Genomic DNA, 15422 nt, shown 5'->3' on the forward strand with positions numbered 1-15422 from the left:
CATTTATGTCCTTTGGACAGAATCTAACCACGAAGGAATCATAAAGGCTAGCTAGCTAGGCTAGGCATCTTTTGACAATTTTGTCACTTCTTTAGGTAAATATTAGAGTATAGCAACCATAAAATGAGAACAATCTCTACCAAGGGGGAAAAAGAAAAGGGGAATCCATCCATTTTACTTTGGAATTCAAATCTTAGCAAGATAAAGTAAAAAAGAAACACAAGTTCATATTCACCCCACATTTACTCAAGCCACTGTCATCCAATGATTAACGCCCAAAATTACACTTCTATTATTCTTTGACACCAATTAACCAAACAATATGGAAGGAAATATTTGTGAAGTGAGACTGAAAAGATCCAATTTTACGATGGAGTTATATGGTGAGAAATTATAGCTAAACCTAAGTACTCAAGTTAAAGTAGTAAAGACAATCAAATAAAGTTTTCCGTACCCTTCTTTTGTCTGGAAGCAACTTCTAGGTTCTAGCAATGAAACAAACACATGATCACAGTCCCACTTTCAAAAGGGCCAGTCCATCACCACACACAGTCGGCTAGCAAGGTTCTGGGTAGCTGCCAAGATATTATCTTTGGTTGAGAATCAATATGCCTCACATTCCAAGCGGTAATTTACATTTTAGAAAGAATTCAGTCCATATCTTGATTGGAATAATAGAGAGTGGAAAAAACACAGGTCGCAATCTGTGTATCATAGAGGGGGAAAACGATAAAATAAAAAAAAAGCCGCAAATGATAAGAATCATAGCAAGAAGATCTTCCAAGATTTGGTGTAGCAGTCCAGCAGGATTCTGATTGACAAATTTCATACTTTCTATCAGGATTGACCTTGATTGTTTAATATGCAGAACTACAACATGCACAGATTCAAAAATAAAAAGAAGAAGAAGAAGAAGAATGACAAATCTAAGCCATCCCTTGATAACATTTGCTAGCCTAGCCTGGCTTTAAGGTAGTGAACTTTTGACTGTTACTTAACATAATCTCCGGCACTTTATTCTATCATCGTCAACACAATTTTCACCTCCAACATCATAATCACCTCTTAATCCTAATGCATTTATGGTTCACCGTGGAAACAAGAAGATAAAATAGACAGGCACGTGTTACAAAACTTGATGCACTTAGACTAGGGTGATTTCTCTAGATCAAGCTTGCATAATGGCTTAACATTGTGCCAAATCTTAGTACATGTCGGAAAGATATCAAAAGCTATCATAACTCATAAGCTTGATCTGCCTGAAACTATGCAATTCGTGGTTTATACAGTATTAATAGATGGTTGCCCAGCTGACCAATATGAAGAACCATGGTATTTCCAAAGATTGGAAGCAACTCTTTCTCAAGATATATGAGTCAATTAATTAGTGTTGCGAACCTATTTTTCTGCTGCTTCCATGTTCATGACGATTCGGCTGGCAGGTGATGGCCCTATGGCCCTATTTCTTCTCTAACTTTAAGAGAGAATAACTCCGCATCTTGTGCTTATGGTGCACAACCAGAATGAGTAGTTAAGAGTTGCACTTATTTGAGAGCTGAGCAGAAAGGCCATTAATTAGCACATTAAGCAATAATGCTTTGGCCACTGGATTTAAAGTTGGCACCAGATTTAAGGTTTCAATTCTCTACAACCTCTTCCGCTCCTCAAAATTGGCCCAAAAAACAATAATACTTTGTATGTTGTAGATATTTAATTTTGGTTACTACTATTTTATCTCTTTCCAAAAATTAATAAGATTACAAAAAATTGTAGCATCTGAATAAAGTAACAAAGTTAACCTAATATGAGTATCAATACTACTTCACTTAATATATTGTCGCTTGTAATAATTGTTGTTTAAAAATAGCTACATAAGAATAACTCCTCTTTAAAACAACTGTAATTCAAAATTACTGTGTTGAACAACTCTTATTTAAAACAAGTTTTACTAAGAACAACTTTGACAGATAGCTCATGGGTTTCAATTTTCATTTGAAACAAAGTGAAAAGCATATTGCTCTTTATAACTTCAGTCCAAACAAAACCGAGTCGAAATAGATTAAGATATTGCTAAAGATAGTTGCCCATCCTAGCTAACGCTTCTCCCTACCCAAGCCAGCACGGAAAAAATAGGAGAAAGGGGTTATTCATAACAAAGTGAGACCGGTTGCCCCTTATCCAAAAGGACAACTACCTATTGCTATCTTTTTCTGGGAACTGGTTGCATTATGAAACTACCCATATACAGATTTAGCTCTGCAAATAATTACACAGCTATATTACCATCAAGAAACAAAGACCATTTGCCTTTATTGGTTGCAGATGCAGGAATTCTTACTCGGATTAGTCGACACACACGTGGAAAGATGCCAAGTCCTGCTAAGGGAGCCATACAAGTTGGCTGGCTAATTTCTGACTGAATAATAAGGCAACAAGTTGTCTGTTCCTGAACAACAGCTAGAACCATTACCAAAGGCCAACTAAGACATGACGAAAATTCTTCAGGTGCTTATGACACAATAATTTTCTTTAAAGATACATAACAAAGTAAATTATTGCACTTGTCCAGGAAAACTCTAAGCTGCTAGTACTTCAGTCCTATTGACCTCACGTTTTAATTATCATCAATAACCCCTTCCGTACCAAAAGAAATGGATTACATTAGCTTTAGCTAATAATGCAACCACTGGTTTGTTAATTGATGCATAATTAGAACGCAACAGAGGATGAGTTTGGTACAGCTACTTGCATCTACATCCGATTTTTTTTTCACTAACTAGTAACTAACAAGGCAAATCCCACTTGCCACTGACCTAATCAAAGAATACGGTTTGGTTTAAAAAACAATAGTGTCCTTTGATTCTGATTCTTCTCTTTTACTTCTTGTTCTTTGTGGTGCTCCATCTTGTGGTTCCTAAGGGGACGGGTCACATTATACTCTACCCTTTTGAAGGATATATTCACCCAACTTGCTCAACCCCACTACACTTTTCCTCCATCTTATAAGGAGCTTCTATCATGATATCTCTCACACACCGCACCTTGACTTGAAGTAACCTTTTGAGAGAAAAAGTCCATCTATTCCCTTCCATCATCGTTTCAATTTATTCAACCTTTCTCTCAAATTCAGTCACAGGCATATTTCTTTTAAGTTTTAGCCTGCCATTCACCCGAGCTTGTCGATAAATCCTCTGTTTTCAATAGTTGCATTTGGATTTTCATCAAATGGCATCCCATTCTCTCAGTTCTTCACGTAGCTCTAACTCCTCCTGGACACCTAAGCAAAACAAAATGTTCGAGAAGGCTCTGGCTGAATTTGACCAGGACACTCCTGAGCGCTGGATTAATATTGCTAAAGCTGTGGGTGGAAAGTCAGCTGAGGAAGTCAAGCAGCACTATGAGATCCTAGTCAGGGATGTCAAAGAGATCGAGTCTGGACGGTACCCTTATCCATATCCAAGTGGGAGCAGCAACTAAAGCAGTGAGTTATCAGCTTACCGTATCCAAAGGGTAATGTGCTAGTGACTTTGTACCACTCAGTACCCAACCTAACAAATAAATAGCTAATATCCAAAACCACTTTATATGATCATTCACAGCTCTATTCACTTGTCAATATTTGCTAGTTATCCATAAACACTTTCAGATAACCAAGAAACAGAAGATCATTTCATAAGCATGAATTTGGCATTCCTAACAATGCAACTTTCTGTGGTTTTTGTGATAAATAACAAAATGCTTATACTTCTGTGTTTAAAGAAATAGTTATCCAGGAAGTATATTCTAGCTCCTCCAAAGCCCCACAAGAACTCTTAAATCAGACAATGTCATTCCCTAAGTCCTTAAACATTGATAGCTGAAGTCACCTTGTGGGTCCGTAGAACATAATCCAGAAAAAGTGGAGAATATCTTTTCTGTGGTCCTTCATTTTGTTTTATTTTACTTATTATTTCTTAATGAACATTAGGCAACAATTCTATTCACCTAGCTGCTTATAAAGTATCAATTCTATTCAATATATTACCTAACAAAAATCGTAATTGGAAGTACTTATCCTGTTTCTAAGCCAAAACGAAGCCCATATGAGGCTTAATCTTACCCTTTTCGGATACCTTGTTAGTGGTCCTCAACATTACCAGTTCAAACAATTCACAAGTGAGATATTAAAAAAAAAAAATCACCCTCTTTTATTTTCACTTACAACAAATTCTTTTACTATAATTCAAGCTTCATACTATGCAATAAATGACTACATTACTACTCGAACTGATAATGTTTTTAATACCTTTATTTTCTTTTAAATCTTAAACTTTTTTTGTGTTTTATCTCCAACTTTTTAGAGTTATTTTCAAGGTTACTATGGAGTATAGACTGTATAAAAAATTAAATAGATTTCTTTTTATAATGTCTAACCTATTCTACTTGTCTTTCAGGTTCTCTGAAGGGTCAAAGATCATAGTGAAAGAACATTATATTATGCAACCAGAGACCTCAATTGCAGGAAGACTATTATAGAATATTCCCCAGAAAAATATTATTATTTGCTTTATTTATCTTTTGTATTTTTCTTTGACCTTGTCTAGTTAGATTAAATGTTAAATATATTTTATTGATATTTATATTGTATTTAAGCTTTTAATTAAATTTGTGTCACGAGTTATACGGGCACAATCTCAGTTGAGAAACATTAAAATACTCTATTATATATAAATTATATTATATTACTATGATAGTAATTTTATCTTTTATATAAAATCATTCTTTAAGCTCGGCTATACTTTTAATAAATATATTTATTAGATAAAACTGTTATTCTCAAATTGTGGCTGTAAAATAACCTAATATAATTTATTTTGTTTACTAAATATTATTAATTTTAAACGGATTGCAAATTACAATTAAAAGATTAAGCAGTATATAATCGAACGGCATATATGAAAATTACAAACAAAGCTGTTACACGATCGAGAAACAGACCTGGTTAATCGGTGAAAAACCAATTCAACTGAAAATCCCGTTGATCTTGCAAATCATCTAACATCACCAAAACTTCAATAAATTAATAATGTGTATATTTAATAATCAAAATAACACCAATGTTACCTTTAAAAAAAAAACCAATGTTATAAACGGATATTGAAAAGGTTCTCCTTAAATTCAAGAAGCAAACGTGCAGTAAATAGCAATGCAAGGAAGATAAAGTATCTGACCTGATTATGGATATGAGGGTCTTCCACCATTTTTAGAGCAAACGGTTCCATTTTCCATTTCAAAGAATAAAACTGTTCTCTCTTTACGATGAATTTCGAGAGAAACGAAAGAATGGCAAGAAAACAATATGAAAGGGGAACTGTTTTTTTCTTTTTATTTTTTTTATGAAGAAACGGGAACTGAAATTCGAATGAACGCGAAACTTTGCGCGGGGACGAAACGCGGACATAGAAAGTGGGCTCAACTCAATCCGGGTCGGGCTTAAACACGATAGTTTTTTCATTTTTGGGGCCGGCCTGGATTAAATTTAAACAATACAAAAATATTGTTGTTTAAAACTAAATTATTAAGTATTAATAATAAAACATGTTTTTATTTTTATTAATTTATGAATAGAGAAACGGGCCAGCCCAATTTCAGGTCTGAATTTGGAATTTTTTTTTTTTTAAATCGTGGTTTTTCACATGAATAAGCATGCTCCCCGTAACTGTCGAATAATTTATTTAATTATTATTAAAATTAATTTTCATTAATTATAAAAATTATGTTTATTATAATTATGTAGAATTAGATATTAGTTTTAAATCGATTTGTAAGTTAACACATGACCTAACTATTTTACATAAATTACTTTAAAATAATAAAGAAAAAAACCTTCAATGGATTGGATATTAGTGCTTACTCAAACGACAGTGAACATATGAACTAACTCTTTTTGTTTGTGTACATGGATTGAATATAGAATTCGAGCAAGTGGAATTTAAGTATATTAAGTGTAATCCAGTCTTTAAAATATTTTAATTTTTATTAAAGTGATATTTAAAATTCATTTAATAATTGAATTGAGTGTAATTGCTTCTAATCATATAAGAGTGACATGTTTGAGTAGAAATTATAATTAGTGAGTCCTACTAAATTGGATACAATTGGAACACTCTAGTTACACTTTTGAATTTTTAGTGGAAGATGAGAAATAGAGTAATTATGCAGGTAATTATACTCAAATTCAATTTTAAAAATTATTTTATACAAGTTTAAGTTATAAAATTTATATTATAAGCATGAACATATATGAATCTTTAGGATGATTATAGAAAAACAATTCTTATATTACAAATCTTAAAAATATATTATAAAAATAAAGTATATGTATTTTATAAAATTATAGCAAAAATTTATATTATTTAAATCCTAATTTTTTAAAGTTATTGTCAAAAGTTTAATTATAAAAATAATTTATATATTACAATAGTGTTATAATATATTTATTTATAAAAGTTATGGCTAAGAAGTATGGACATTACTATAATGGCCCGATTTTTAATAGTACTGAAAATACGATTTTGGAACTTCATTTTCGTAAATCAGGTCTGTAACTATTAAATATTAATATTTATGAGTATAATATAAAAATATATTGAAGTTTGGTCGAGTAATTTTTTCAATTAAATAGTTAATTAAGGCTCAGATATTAAATTGTAAAAGTCCAACCGTTACCAAAGGTTAGAAATGGTAAATAGACTATTTTATTTCAAAAGATAGTGGATGATAATGTGTTTTTCCAGTAATGATGTTAATGTTAATTAAAGTAAAGTAATTAAAGATTTAGTTAATTAACTAATGTTAATTAAGTTCTAATCAAGCTATATATGTTGAGATAGTGGAATAATGTCATCTTTCTCATTTGGTTATCTAATTGTCGTCCAAAGGAAGAAGAAAACCTATAAATTTTCCTTTAACATTCGACTACTGATTGGTAAGCTAATTCAAGTCATATTCTTGTAAATTTTATGAATTTTAGGTTATGGGAGCTTAATTTAGCTAGCCCATGTACCAATTTGTAAAACGGTTAAAGTTTTAGAAAGTTTTAATTGTTGATTTCTTAAAGAATTAGGCTTGAAATTGATACATTTTAAGTTTATAATATAAAAGGGACTAGATTGTAAAGTTAATTTAGCTTGTTTGTTAATTTTGTTACGTTAAGGACTAAATTGAATAAATGTAAAACTTATCATGAAATTGTGTTAGAAATAGAAATTATAAGGTCCCTAATGAGAATATATGGAATCAAATTTTAATCCATAGCTAGGAATCTAAACTTATGCTTATCCCGAGTTCAGGGACTAAATTGAATAAAATATAAAATTTTGGAGATATTAAAAAATTGAGTTTATAGAGGTTCATGTATATAATAGCATAGTATTAAGATATTTGGTATTGATGGATGATATAAAATGATTGTTTAAATCAAGAATTGAATCGAAGTGGAGTTGATCGGGGAAAAATTAAAATTGCAGATTAGCCCTTGAAGTATTCACTTTACATATTTTGGACAAGTAAGTTCATAAAGAACTTACCACCCTATTTTATGTTATGTATGAATTATGTTTGAATTTATCTTAATGTTATAATTTGTAACACCCCACACCGGAGTCCTACACTAGGACGGGATACGAGGCGTTACCTCACTTAAACACATGCATTCTAACGTTTTCTAATCATTAAGACTTGATCAAACTTAAAACTTTTTCAAACTTTGGTTAAATTCCTTAACATGGGCCTATGAGGCCTCAAACGTCTATTTGAAACCATTCAGGACCATTTCGGGTCTTTAACCAACTTTAGAAAATTAACCCTTGAAAACAGGGCACATGCCCATATGGAAGGGTAACATGCCCATGTGGTCTTTATGACATGGCCATGCTGATGGCCAGTATGACATACACGGCCTAAGCATCTAGGGACACACTCGTGTCTAATACCCGTGTGAATTTAATCCCAAATTCGAACCTACAAGGGTTTTCACACAGCCTGACACGCGCCCGTATCTATGACCCGTGTCCCTCACATGGCCATGACACACCCGTGTCCTAGCCAGTATCTAAAAACCTTGACATTCTGTTTCTGACACCAACATCCAATAAGGGGCACACGCCCGTTGCCAGAGGCCGTGTCCTCCATACGATTGAGACACACAACCATGTCTCTGCCCATGTGTTTACTACCATGCATATTGACTTGTAATTTTTATGTGCAGGGGATACACGGCCGAACAACACGCCCATGGGGCTGGCCGTGTGTCACACACAGCCTAGACACAAGCCCGTGTGTCTACACATGTGGACAACATAGGGCTATTTACCAAGCCCTTTGCCACCCTGTAACACAAAATAACAACATCCATCATGCTAAAGATCATCATAATAAGATTCCTTAATCCAACAACCAGATTTAAGGCCTTTACACATTTCATATTTACTAAAACAACCAAAAAATTACCCATTCATGAAATAACTTCTTGTATTCATATAACAACTTTTAACTTTAGCCATTTACATGGCCTTATACAAAATGAATCAAAATGCTAAAGTAAGCCAACACATTTAGCCCCAAAACAATGTGACACTAAAATGAAATCAAAGAGTTCTATACATGCCATAATCAAAATTTAAGAACTAATTATACCAATTGCTTCAAATGATAGTGTGATCGATGCCTCCGACGTCTATTGATCCATGAGCTAATTAGGCGGCACTATAAGAAAATGGAAAGAAATAGGATAAGCATAAAGCTCTGTATGCAATAAATTTAAAAACAACTTTACCATTCATCATCATGCTCATGGTACTTAAGTAGGCATAAGCACAACTTACTCATCACCAGCCAATACATTTCACATAGCATATATTGAGCTCACATCTCATACATTTCAAATAGGTACCTGTACCACTCACAACATGGCTATATTTTCCTTGTTTAACTTAACCTATGACTCTCACCGTTGAACCATTTGCAATTCTATCGGATATTCATTAAGCCTCAAACATAAGGTGTAATGCTGATGCCACGTCCCAGACATGGTCTTACACTGGCTCATCCATCAAGTCAATGCCATGTCCCAGACATGATCTTACACTGACTATCAAAATTGAGGCTGACGCCATGTCCTAGACATGGTCTTACACTGGCTCTCACATCTCCGTACCCATGGCATGTCCCAGACATGGTCTTACACTGACACATCTCATAGCCGATGCATGTCCCAGACATGTCTTACACTGGCTTACATCTTGAGGCCTATGCATGTCCCAGACGTGTCTTACATTAGCTCTCATCTCAATGCCGATGCCATGTCCCAGACATGTCTTACACTAGCGCACAAATGACCCAAATGTCATGGCACGAATATCCGATTTGTTCCTAAGGTTCACTCGGGAGTTTTATTATCTCAATTTCATCATGTATTTTCATTACCACAATTAAGCAATTTATACTATATCAATTCAAACACATATAATAACAATATAGTTGTATTATTTACATACAACTTCCCTCGGTACTCAAAATGTGGCGACTAGTTTTGCTTAGTCCACTTGCTTCACTTTTCCCCGGTCTAGGCCCGGATTTTGTAATTCTTGATCTAGAATGATAAAAATTTACGAATTTAATCATTTTATTAATTTAGATACTCAACAATTTAAAATTGGGCAAAATGAACATTTTGCCCCTAGGTTCGAAAATTGATTTTTATCGAATTTATTCATATCTTAAGCCTAGTCGATTACTTTTTACATTAGAAGCAGTCCAAAATTCTCAATATTTCACACCTTTATCACCTATTTTACAACTTATGCAAAATGGTCCTTTTTAGGGTTTTCATGAGAAATCTCTTCACAAAAGTTGTTTATTTCACAACCATGGTTCATTTTTTCTTCCATAAAATTTTAGAAAACTACATGTCTACTATCATGTCAAAACCCTAGGCTTTCAACCATTTTGCAAAATAGTCCCCTTGTTAGAAAGCTCAAGATACAAGGATTTCAAAAGTACAAAAATATTCAAGAAAAGCCCTCAAAATCACTTACTTGTAGAGAGACTAAGTGGATGAAATTTCAAGCTTCAAAAACTCCTCTAATGGCTGATATTTTCGGTCAAAAAAGAAAGGATGGAGGAAAAAAGATGAAGGCTAAGCTTTTTAGTATTTTTTTTATCACATATTAGGTCATCAAATACCTAACATTTTGACCATTTAATTTCTTTGTCTCATGGCCGGTCAAGCCTCTCTCTAAGGGTTTATTTGCCCTTTAAAGACCCCAATTTAAGATATGGCAATTTAACACCTTAACTATCAAATTAAAACTTTTGCACTTTATGTGATTTAGTCCTTTCTCGCAATTAAGCTCACAAACGCTAAAATGTTTTCACCAAATTTTTCATGCACTAATATAAACATGCTATAACTCTAAAATAATAATAAAATACTTTCTCTAACTTCGAATGGTGGTCTCAAAACCACTATTCTGACTAAGCCCAAAATCTGGCTGTTACAGAATTAAGTAGAATATGGTGAATTTGGCACATATGGCTTAAAATGGCCTGAATTGAAAAGTCATGTGAATATTGACTGTTATGTAATATTACATGGTGAAAATAAGATTGTTGATTGATTACAGGACTTGCAAATGAAATATGAAATCATTTATAAGGATTGGTACTGACATATATATGAGATGCCCGTGTGAACTTAGTATAATGTTAAGATACCTATGGCATGCTATTAGGGTTTTACGCACATTTGGTCAGAGATTTTACATGATATTACAATATTTAGCATTTTTTATAGATTCTTGGGTTATACGTATTATAGGTTCATCCCAGACTAGTAACCTAGATATAATGTTAGCTTGTGTGAGCAACTTATTCCCGCTTATCCAAGTCCATTTTACTATAGTTTCATTAGGCGATGTTCAATTAAAAAGAAATGGAAACTTAAATGCAAATTGGATATGGCATAATTATATTGGATATTTGATATGTGATATGTGATAAGTATTGGATTGCCTTAATGTCCTAGACATTTCTTATGTTTTGTAAATGTGACTAACCTATTTAGTTGATAATTTCGTCATGTACTTAGATGTACCAATATGTGCCAAGAATAGTCACTTTTGAATGCCAAAATGAATGACATTTTCTTTATGTTTTCTTAATGCTTACTCTGGTTGTTTTCCTTCCCTGTAGATCGTCACCTTGCGGAACTTGCTGAGCTGGATTAGAAGAGGAGCTCACACTATCACAAGATGGTAGATTTATATTCACTTGAACCAAGACTTTGTGGCATGTACATAAGGACCTTTGTTGTGCAAATTCTCAATTTGGTGTTAATGTCTTGTGATAAGTTGATAATGGTAGGAACTTATGTAATTGGCTTGCTATGTGATCATATTGTTGTATGTTGATGTCTTGTGTGATGCTTATATGTTCAATGATCTCAAATGGTAGGTTTGGCATATCAAAATTGCAACAATGATAGTTGGAACTGGCTAAGTTGTTATATGAATTGGTTAAATTGAGATGATAATCTAGAAAGGGTAAGTTAAATGTTAAACATGTTTTTTGGATTAGAGTATGCTTAGATTGAATTATGTTAATCTTATTGTTTTATTTTGTTTCCAATTGGTGTAATGAATATGTTTTGAAATTGTAATTGAAAGCATTTGACATGAATAGGTAAAATAGAGTTGAATATGTTTAAATGTTGAATGGTATGTTATAGAATAATTGGTTAAAATAATTGAATTGGTTGTCCATTGGCTTGGTTTAAAGGGTATATTTTTTTTGTAAGGTTGAATGATACACTTAGGAAATGGTTTAGAGTTAATTAAATTAGGTACCAAATGTGTATTTCGCTAAAAACAGGGGCAACGTCGCAACCATTAGCTTTTGACGTCGCAACATTGTCATATCAGAGAGTGACGTCGTGACGATCATATGCATATTGTCGTGTTGTGACTTACTGAGATGACCATGCTGCGATGAGGAATGACGAGGTCGCAATGCCGGTCCAAGAATTTTTACAACTTCACAATTTGGTTCTAGTTTGAGCACAGACTATTATAAAAGTATTCATAAACCCGAGTAACATCCGGAATTGATTGCATATTATATCATAGGTCTGTTTTGCTTGTATTTAAATATATAACGTCATGAATTAGGTGTTTATTTGATCGTTGTTGCTCTAGTAAGCAGTGTAGCATTCTATAGGTCAAACCCGAAGTTCGAGTTGGGCAAGAGGTGTTAGAATAACTTATTTACGTGTCCTTATTATATATTATAAAAATAATATACTTATTGATTAAAAAAAGTGTTATAGTTTTTAATTTAGTTATAAAAGATTAAATTTCTTAAATTATGAAAAAATATATATTATTTATAAGAAGTGTCCTTAAAGTCATTAGACACTTTATAAAAACATTTTTTATAAATGTTATATATTATAAATTTTATATTATTTTGTACTTAATTTATGAATTATAAAAAAGTTATAACTTAGCATAATTCTTTCTCCAAATTAAGTTTATATAAGTTTTATGATTAAAGTTATAGACTATTTGCACTATAAACTCAAATATTTTATGGTAGATGATAATTATACAAATACAAAAGGTTTTTTTTTTTTTTGCATTATATCGTGGGGGTATAATACCATTTGAAAAAATAGAGCCAAACACAAACACCAAGGATAGCTCGCGAACTTTTTAATTTGAGATATCAAGGCTTTGATCACCTTAATCTGATATAAAAAAATCAAGTTGGATCGTACTGGCATGTTGCATACTTCATAACTTCATTCATAGTTGAAATTAGGATGATCCAACTTCGAAGAGTCCATAGAAGAAAAAAATATTGATAATCTTAATGATACAGATTCAGATGATAATGAACTCGATTAATGACCAACAAATGATGATAAAGAGCATATAGTAAATATTAAATAGGGGAATAGCCCAACAAATATAGAACACTAGAACAATTAGATAAAATTACATATGATGCTTATTTTTCTTGTTATTTTATTAGTAATTGTATCATCAACCACTTTTTTAGATTAATATATTACGTGTAATAATTTCATTTTAATTTTGCTACTTATGTAGAGAAAAAATTATAATAATTTTAAAAATAAAATAATTATGTGTAATGATCTCACCCTCCCTCTAACAAGATATCCAAATATTGGAATCGTGATAGACTTGAAGACTGGAGACTACCCTTCAGTGATATCGCGATATCCACTTTGGGTATCACAATATCCACCTACCAAGAAGACCCCCAAGTTCGAAACGGACCGGGGTATCGCGATATCCTCTTCTTGGATATCAGGATACCGATATCGTGAGGGGACAAAATTGGACAAAAAGGGTACTTTTTGTCCACTCGATGCACCAATCACACAAAGCTTGTGTAGGGGCAATTTTGGCAATAAAAATTCACTAGCCATTAGCCTAAAATAACCAATTTTGGCTGAGGAGAGAGATACACACTTTAGCTTAGTTTTAGCCTTAGTTTCTCTAGGTTTTCTCTTGTTTTTTTTTTTGTAACTTTTTCTAGGATTTATATTTTCTCTTCTCATTTCTTAATTTTAGAGTTTATTTACTGCACTTTCTTCTTGTTCTTAGTATTCTTGTAATTAGTTAAGTTAGTTATCACTGTAGCCTAGGTTTATTTGCACTTTCAATCCCTGTACTTTGGTTGTAATGACATTTCTAGCTTTAGTTTGATGTATTTCAGTTTCTTTTACTTTAAATCTATTAAAGTTTGTTCTTTTTATGTGTATTGCTTTAGATTTTCTTGTTGAATACTTTTCGTTTCATGTTGTTTAAGTTTTCTTGCATAAAAATCTTAACTTTTATATTTTTCTTAAACTCTACTTTAATGACTTTTTTACTTTTCATTTCCATAGTTGTTAGTTGTATTTTCTAAACCTTTAAGTGGGTTGGTTGATGGAGATATGGTGAATTGATTTTTGGATGAATGACCAAATTGTAATAAATTGGATTAATTTGAATGAACATAAAAACTTAAGATTGACTCCCCTAAGTGAACATCAAGACAAGTGAGATTGAGAGGTGATTTTGTTTTGCACCAATTCAATAATCCTGGATTACTCGGTGAGATCGAGAGATAAACCAGACTAATTTGCCTAATTTGGTAAAATTGAGAATGAGAGATAAAATTGAGTCACTTTAGTAATTTAAACAATTTAAGTCCCTCATTCGAAGATTTGTGAAACCCATCGAAGTCAGCCAACCACAGTTAGTCATTTATTGGTTAATTTCATAATCTTGTACTCTTTACAATTTGGTCCCTAGAGTAGCGTCTTTAATATCCTTGTAACATTTTCTTGTTATGATTTGTCTGATGGAAAATTGAATTTGAAAAATGCAATGGAAAATAAATTTTGTGCAAACCTAGAGTTCTAAAAAAAATCCAAAATAATAACTTGGTTGTGATATTTAAAGTAATAAACACTTAATCCAAATTGTACCTTTTCAATTCGTTTAGGATGAACGCTTCGAGCGAGTAGTTTTCTCTGCTATCCTCAAGCTCACGTCTACCGAGTGTGGGTTTGCTTCGAATCAGATTTTTTTTTACAAAAATTACCAGTGACATAATTTCGCAAATTCTATAAACTTTTAGGCCAAGTTGTAAATAAGAAAAATATCTCTAGAAATTTTCTAAAATAATTTATTTTGAGAATTTTCTGTCTCTACAAATTTCTCTTGAATTCAAGTGTGTTATAGAGAGAGTTTAAAGAATTCAACTATGATTAAACTTAATTACTTTAATATTAAATTAATAAAATACTATTAAGATAAATATTAAATCAAATCAAATATTAAATCTATTAAAATAATATTGTTTTTAGAATAGTTACTATTAAATCAAATTATCTGGTAGAGTTCCAGTAGGAGTGTAATTCTTCCACTGCTCAACCACAGAAGAATCATCGTCACCGACCATTTGTCGGCCATCAAAATGTTGCTGTCACAACCGCCGGCACCTCGAGCTAGTTCGGTTCGGAAGGCCAATGATGGCCCGACCGGTCCAGTCCAGCCATCGATTAGACCGTCAGCCTGATTTCACATACCAGACCCGATTCGACCAATTTTTGGTTTTGGTCTCGGTTTTGGGTTCCCGGGCCCAATTTACGATCATAGGTCCAATTTTCAAGTTCAATTACCCATTAGGCCAATTGTCTGACTTGAAAACTAATTTCCAAAAATATCATATTACTTTTAATTAATTTGATTAATTTAATTTTACTTGATCAAAATCAAGTTATTTAATCACTTAGATTTTCCAAATTATTTTTTAATAAAATTTTTAATCAAATTCTCTAGTTAAACAATTCTTACGACCGCCCAATT

At 32.4% G+C, this 15422-nt stretch overlaps 1 protein-coding gene and 1 long non-coding RNA gene across 2 annotated transcripts; one reads left to right on the forward strand and one right to left on the reverse strand.

Annotated features, from left to right (window-relative positions):
• Positions 1-268: 268 nt before the first annotated feature.
• Positions 269-1716, reverse strand: LOC128284314 (uncharacterized). Its single transcript, XR_008274711.1, has 2 exons — positions 1399-1716; positions 269-575 (listed from the first exon to the last, which is right to left on the reverse strand). It is a non-coding gene; the product is annotated as an uncharacterized LOC128284314 (long non-coding RNA).
• Positions 1717-2969: 1253 nt separating this feature from the next.
• On the forward strand, positions 2970-4693 carry LOC108472974 (protein RADIALIS-like 3). The gene is made up of 2 exons (XM_017774542.2): positions 2970-3510; positions 4434-4693. The coding sequence occupies exon 1, from the start codon at positions 3226-3228 to the stop codon at positions 3475-3477; it is 252 nt and encodes an 83-aa protein (XP_017630031.1). The 5' UTR covers positions 2970-3225; the 3' UTR covers positions 3478-3510; positions 4434-4693.
• The last annotated feature ends 10729 nt before the right edge of the window (positions 4694-15422 follow it).

Source organism: Gossypium arboreum, chromosome 11, assembly GCF_025698485.1.
Source record: "Gossypium arboreum isolate Shixiya-1 chromosome 11, ASM2569848v2, whole genome shotgun sequence".
Taxonomy (NCBI): domain Eukaryota; kingdom Viridiplantae; phylum Streptophyta; class Magnoliopsida; order Malvales; family Malvaceae; genus Gossypium; species Gossypium arboreum.

Bases quoted from the DNA above. Each gene is read 5' to 3' on its own strand.
- LOC108472974 (XM_017774542.2), top strand. From the start codon at position 3,226: ATGGCATCCCATTCTCTCAGTTCTTCACGTAGCTCTAACTCCTCCTGG.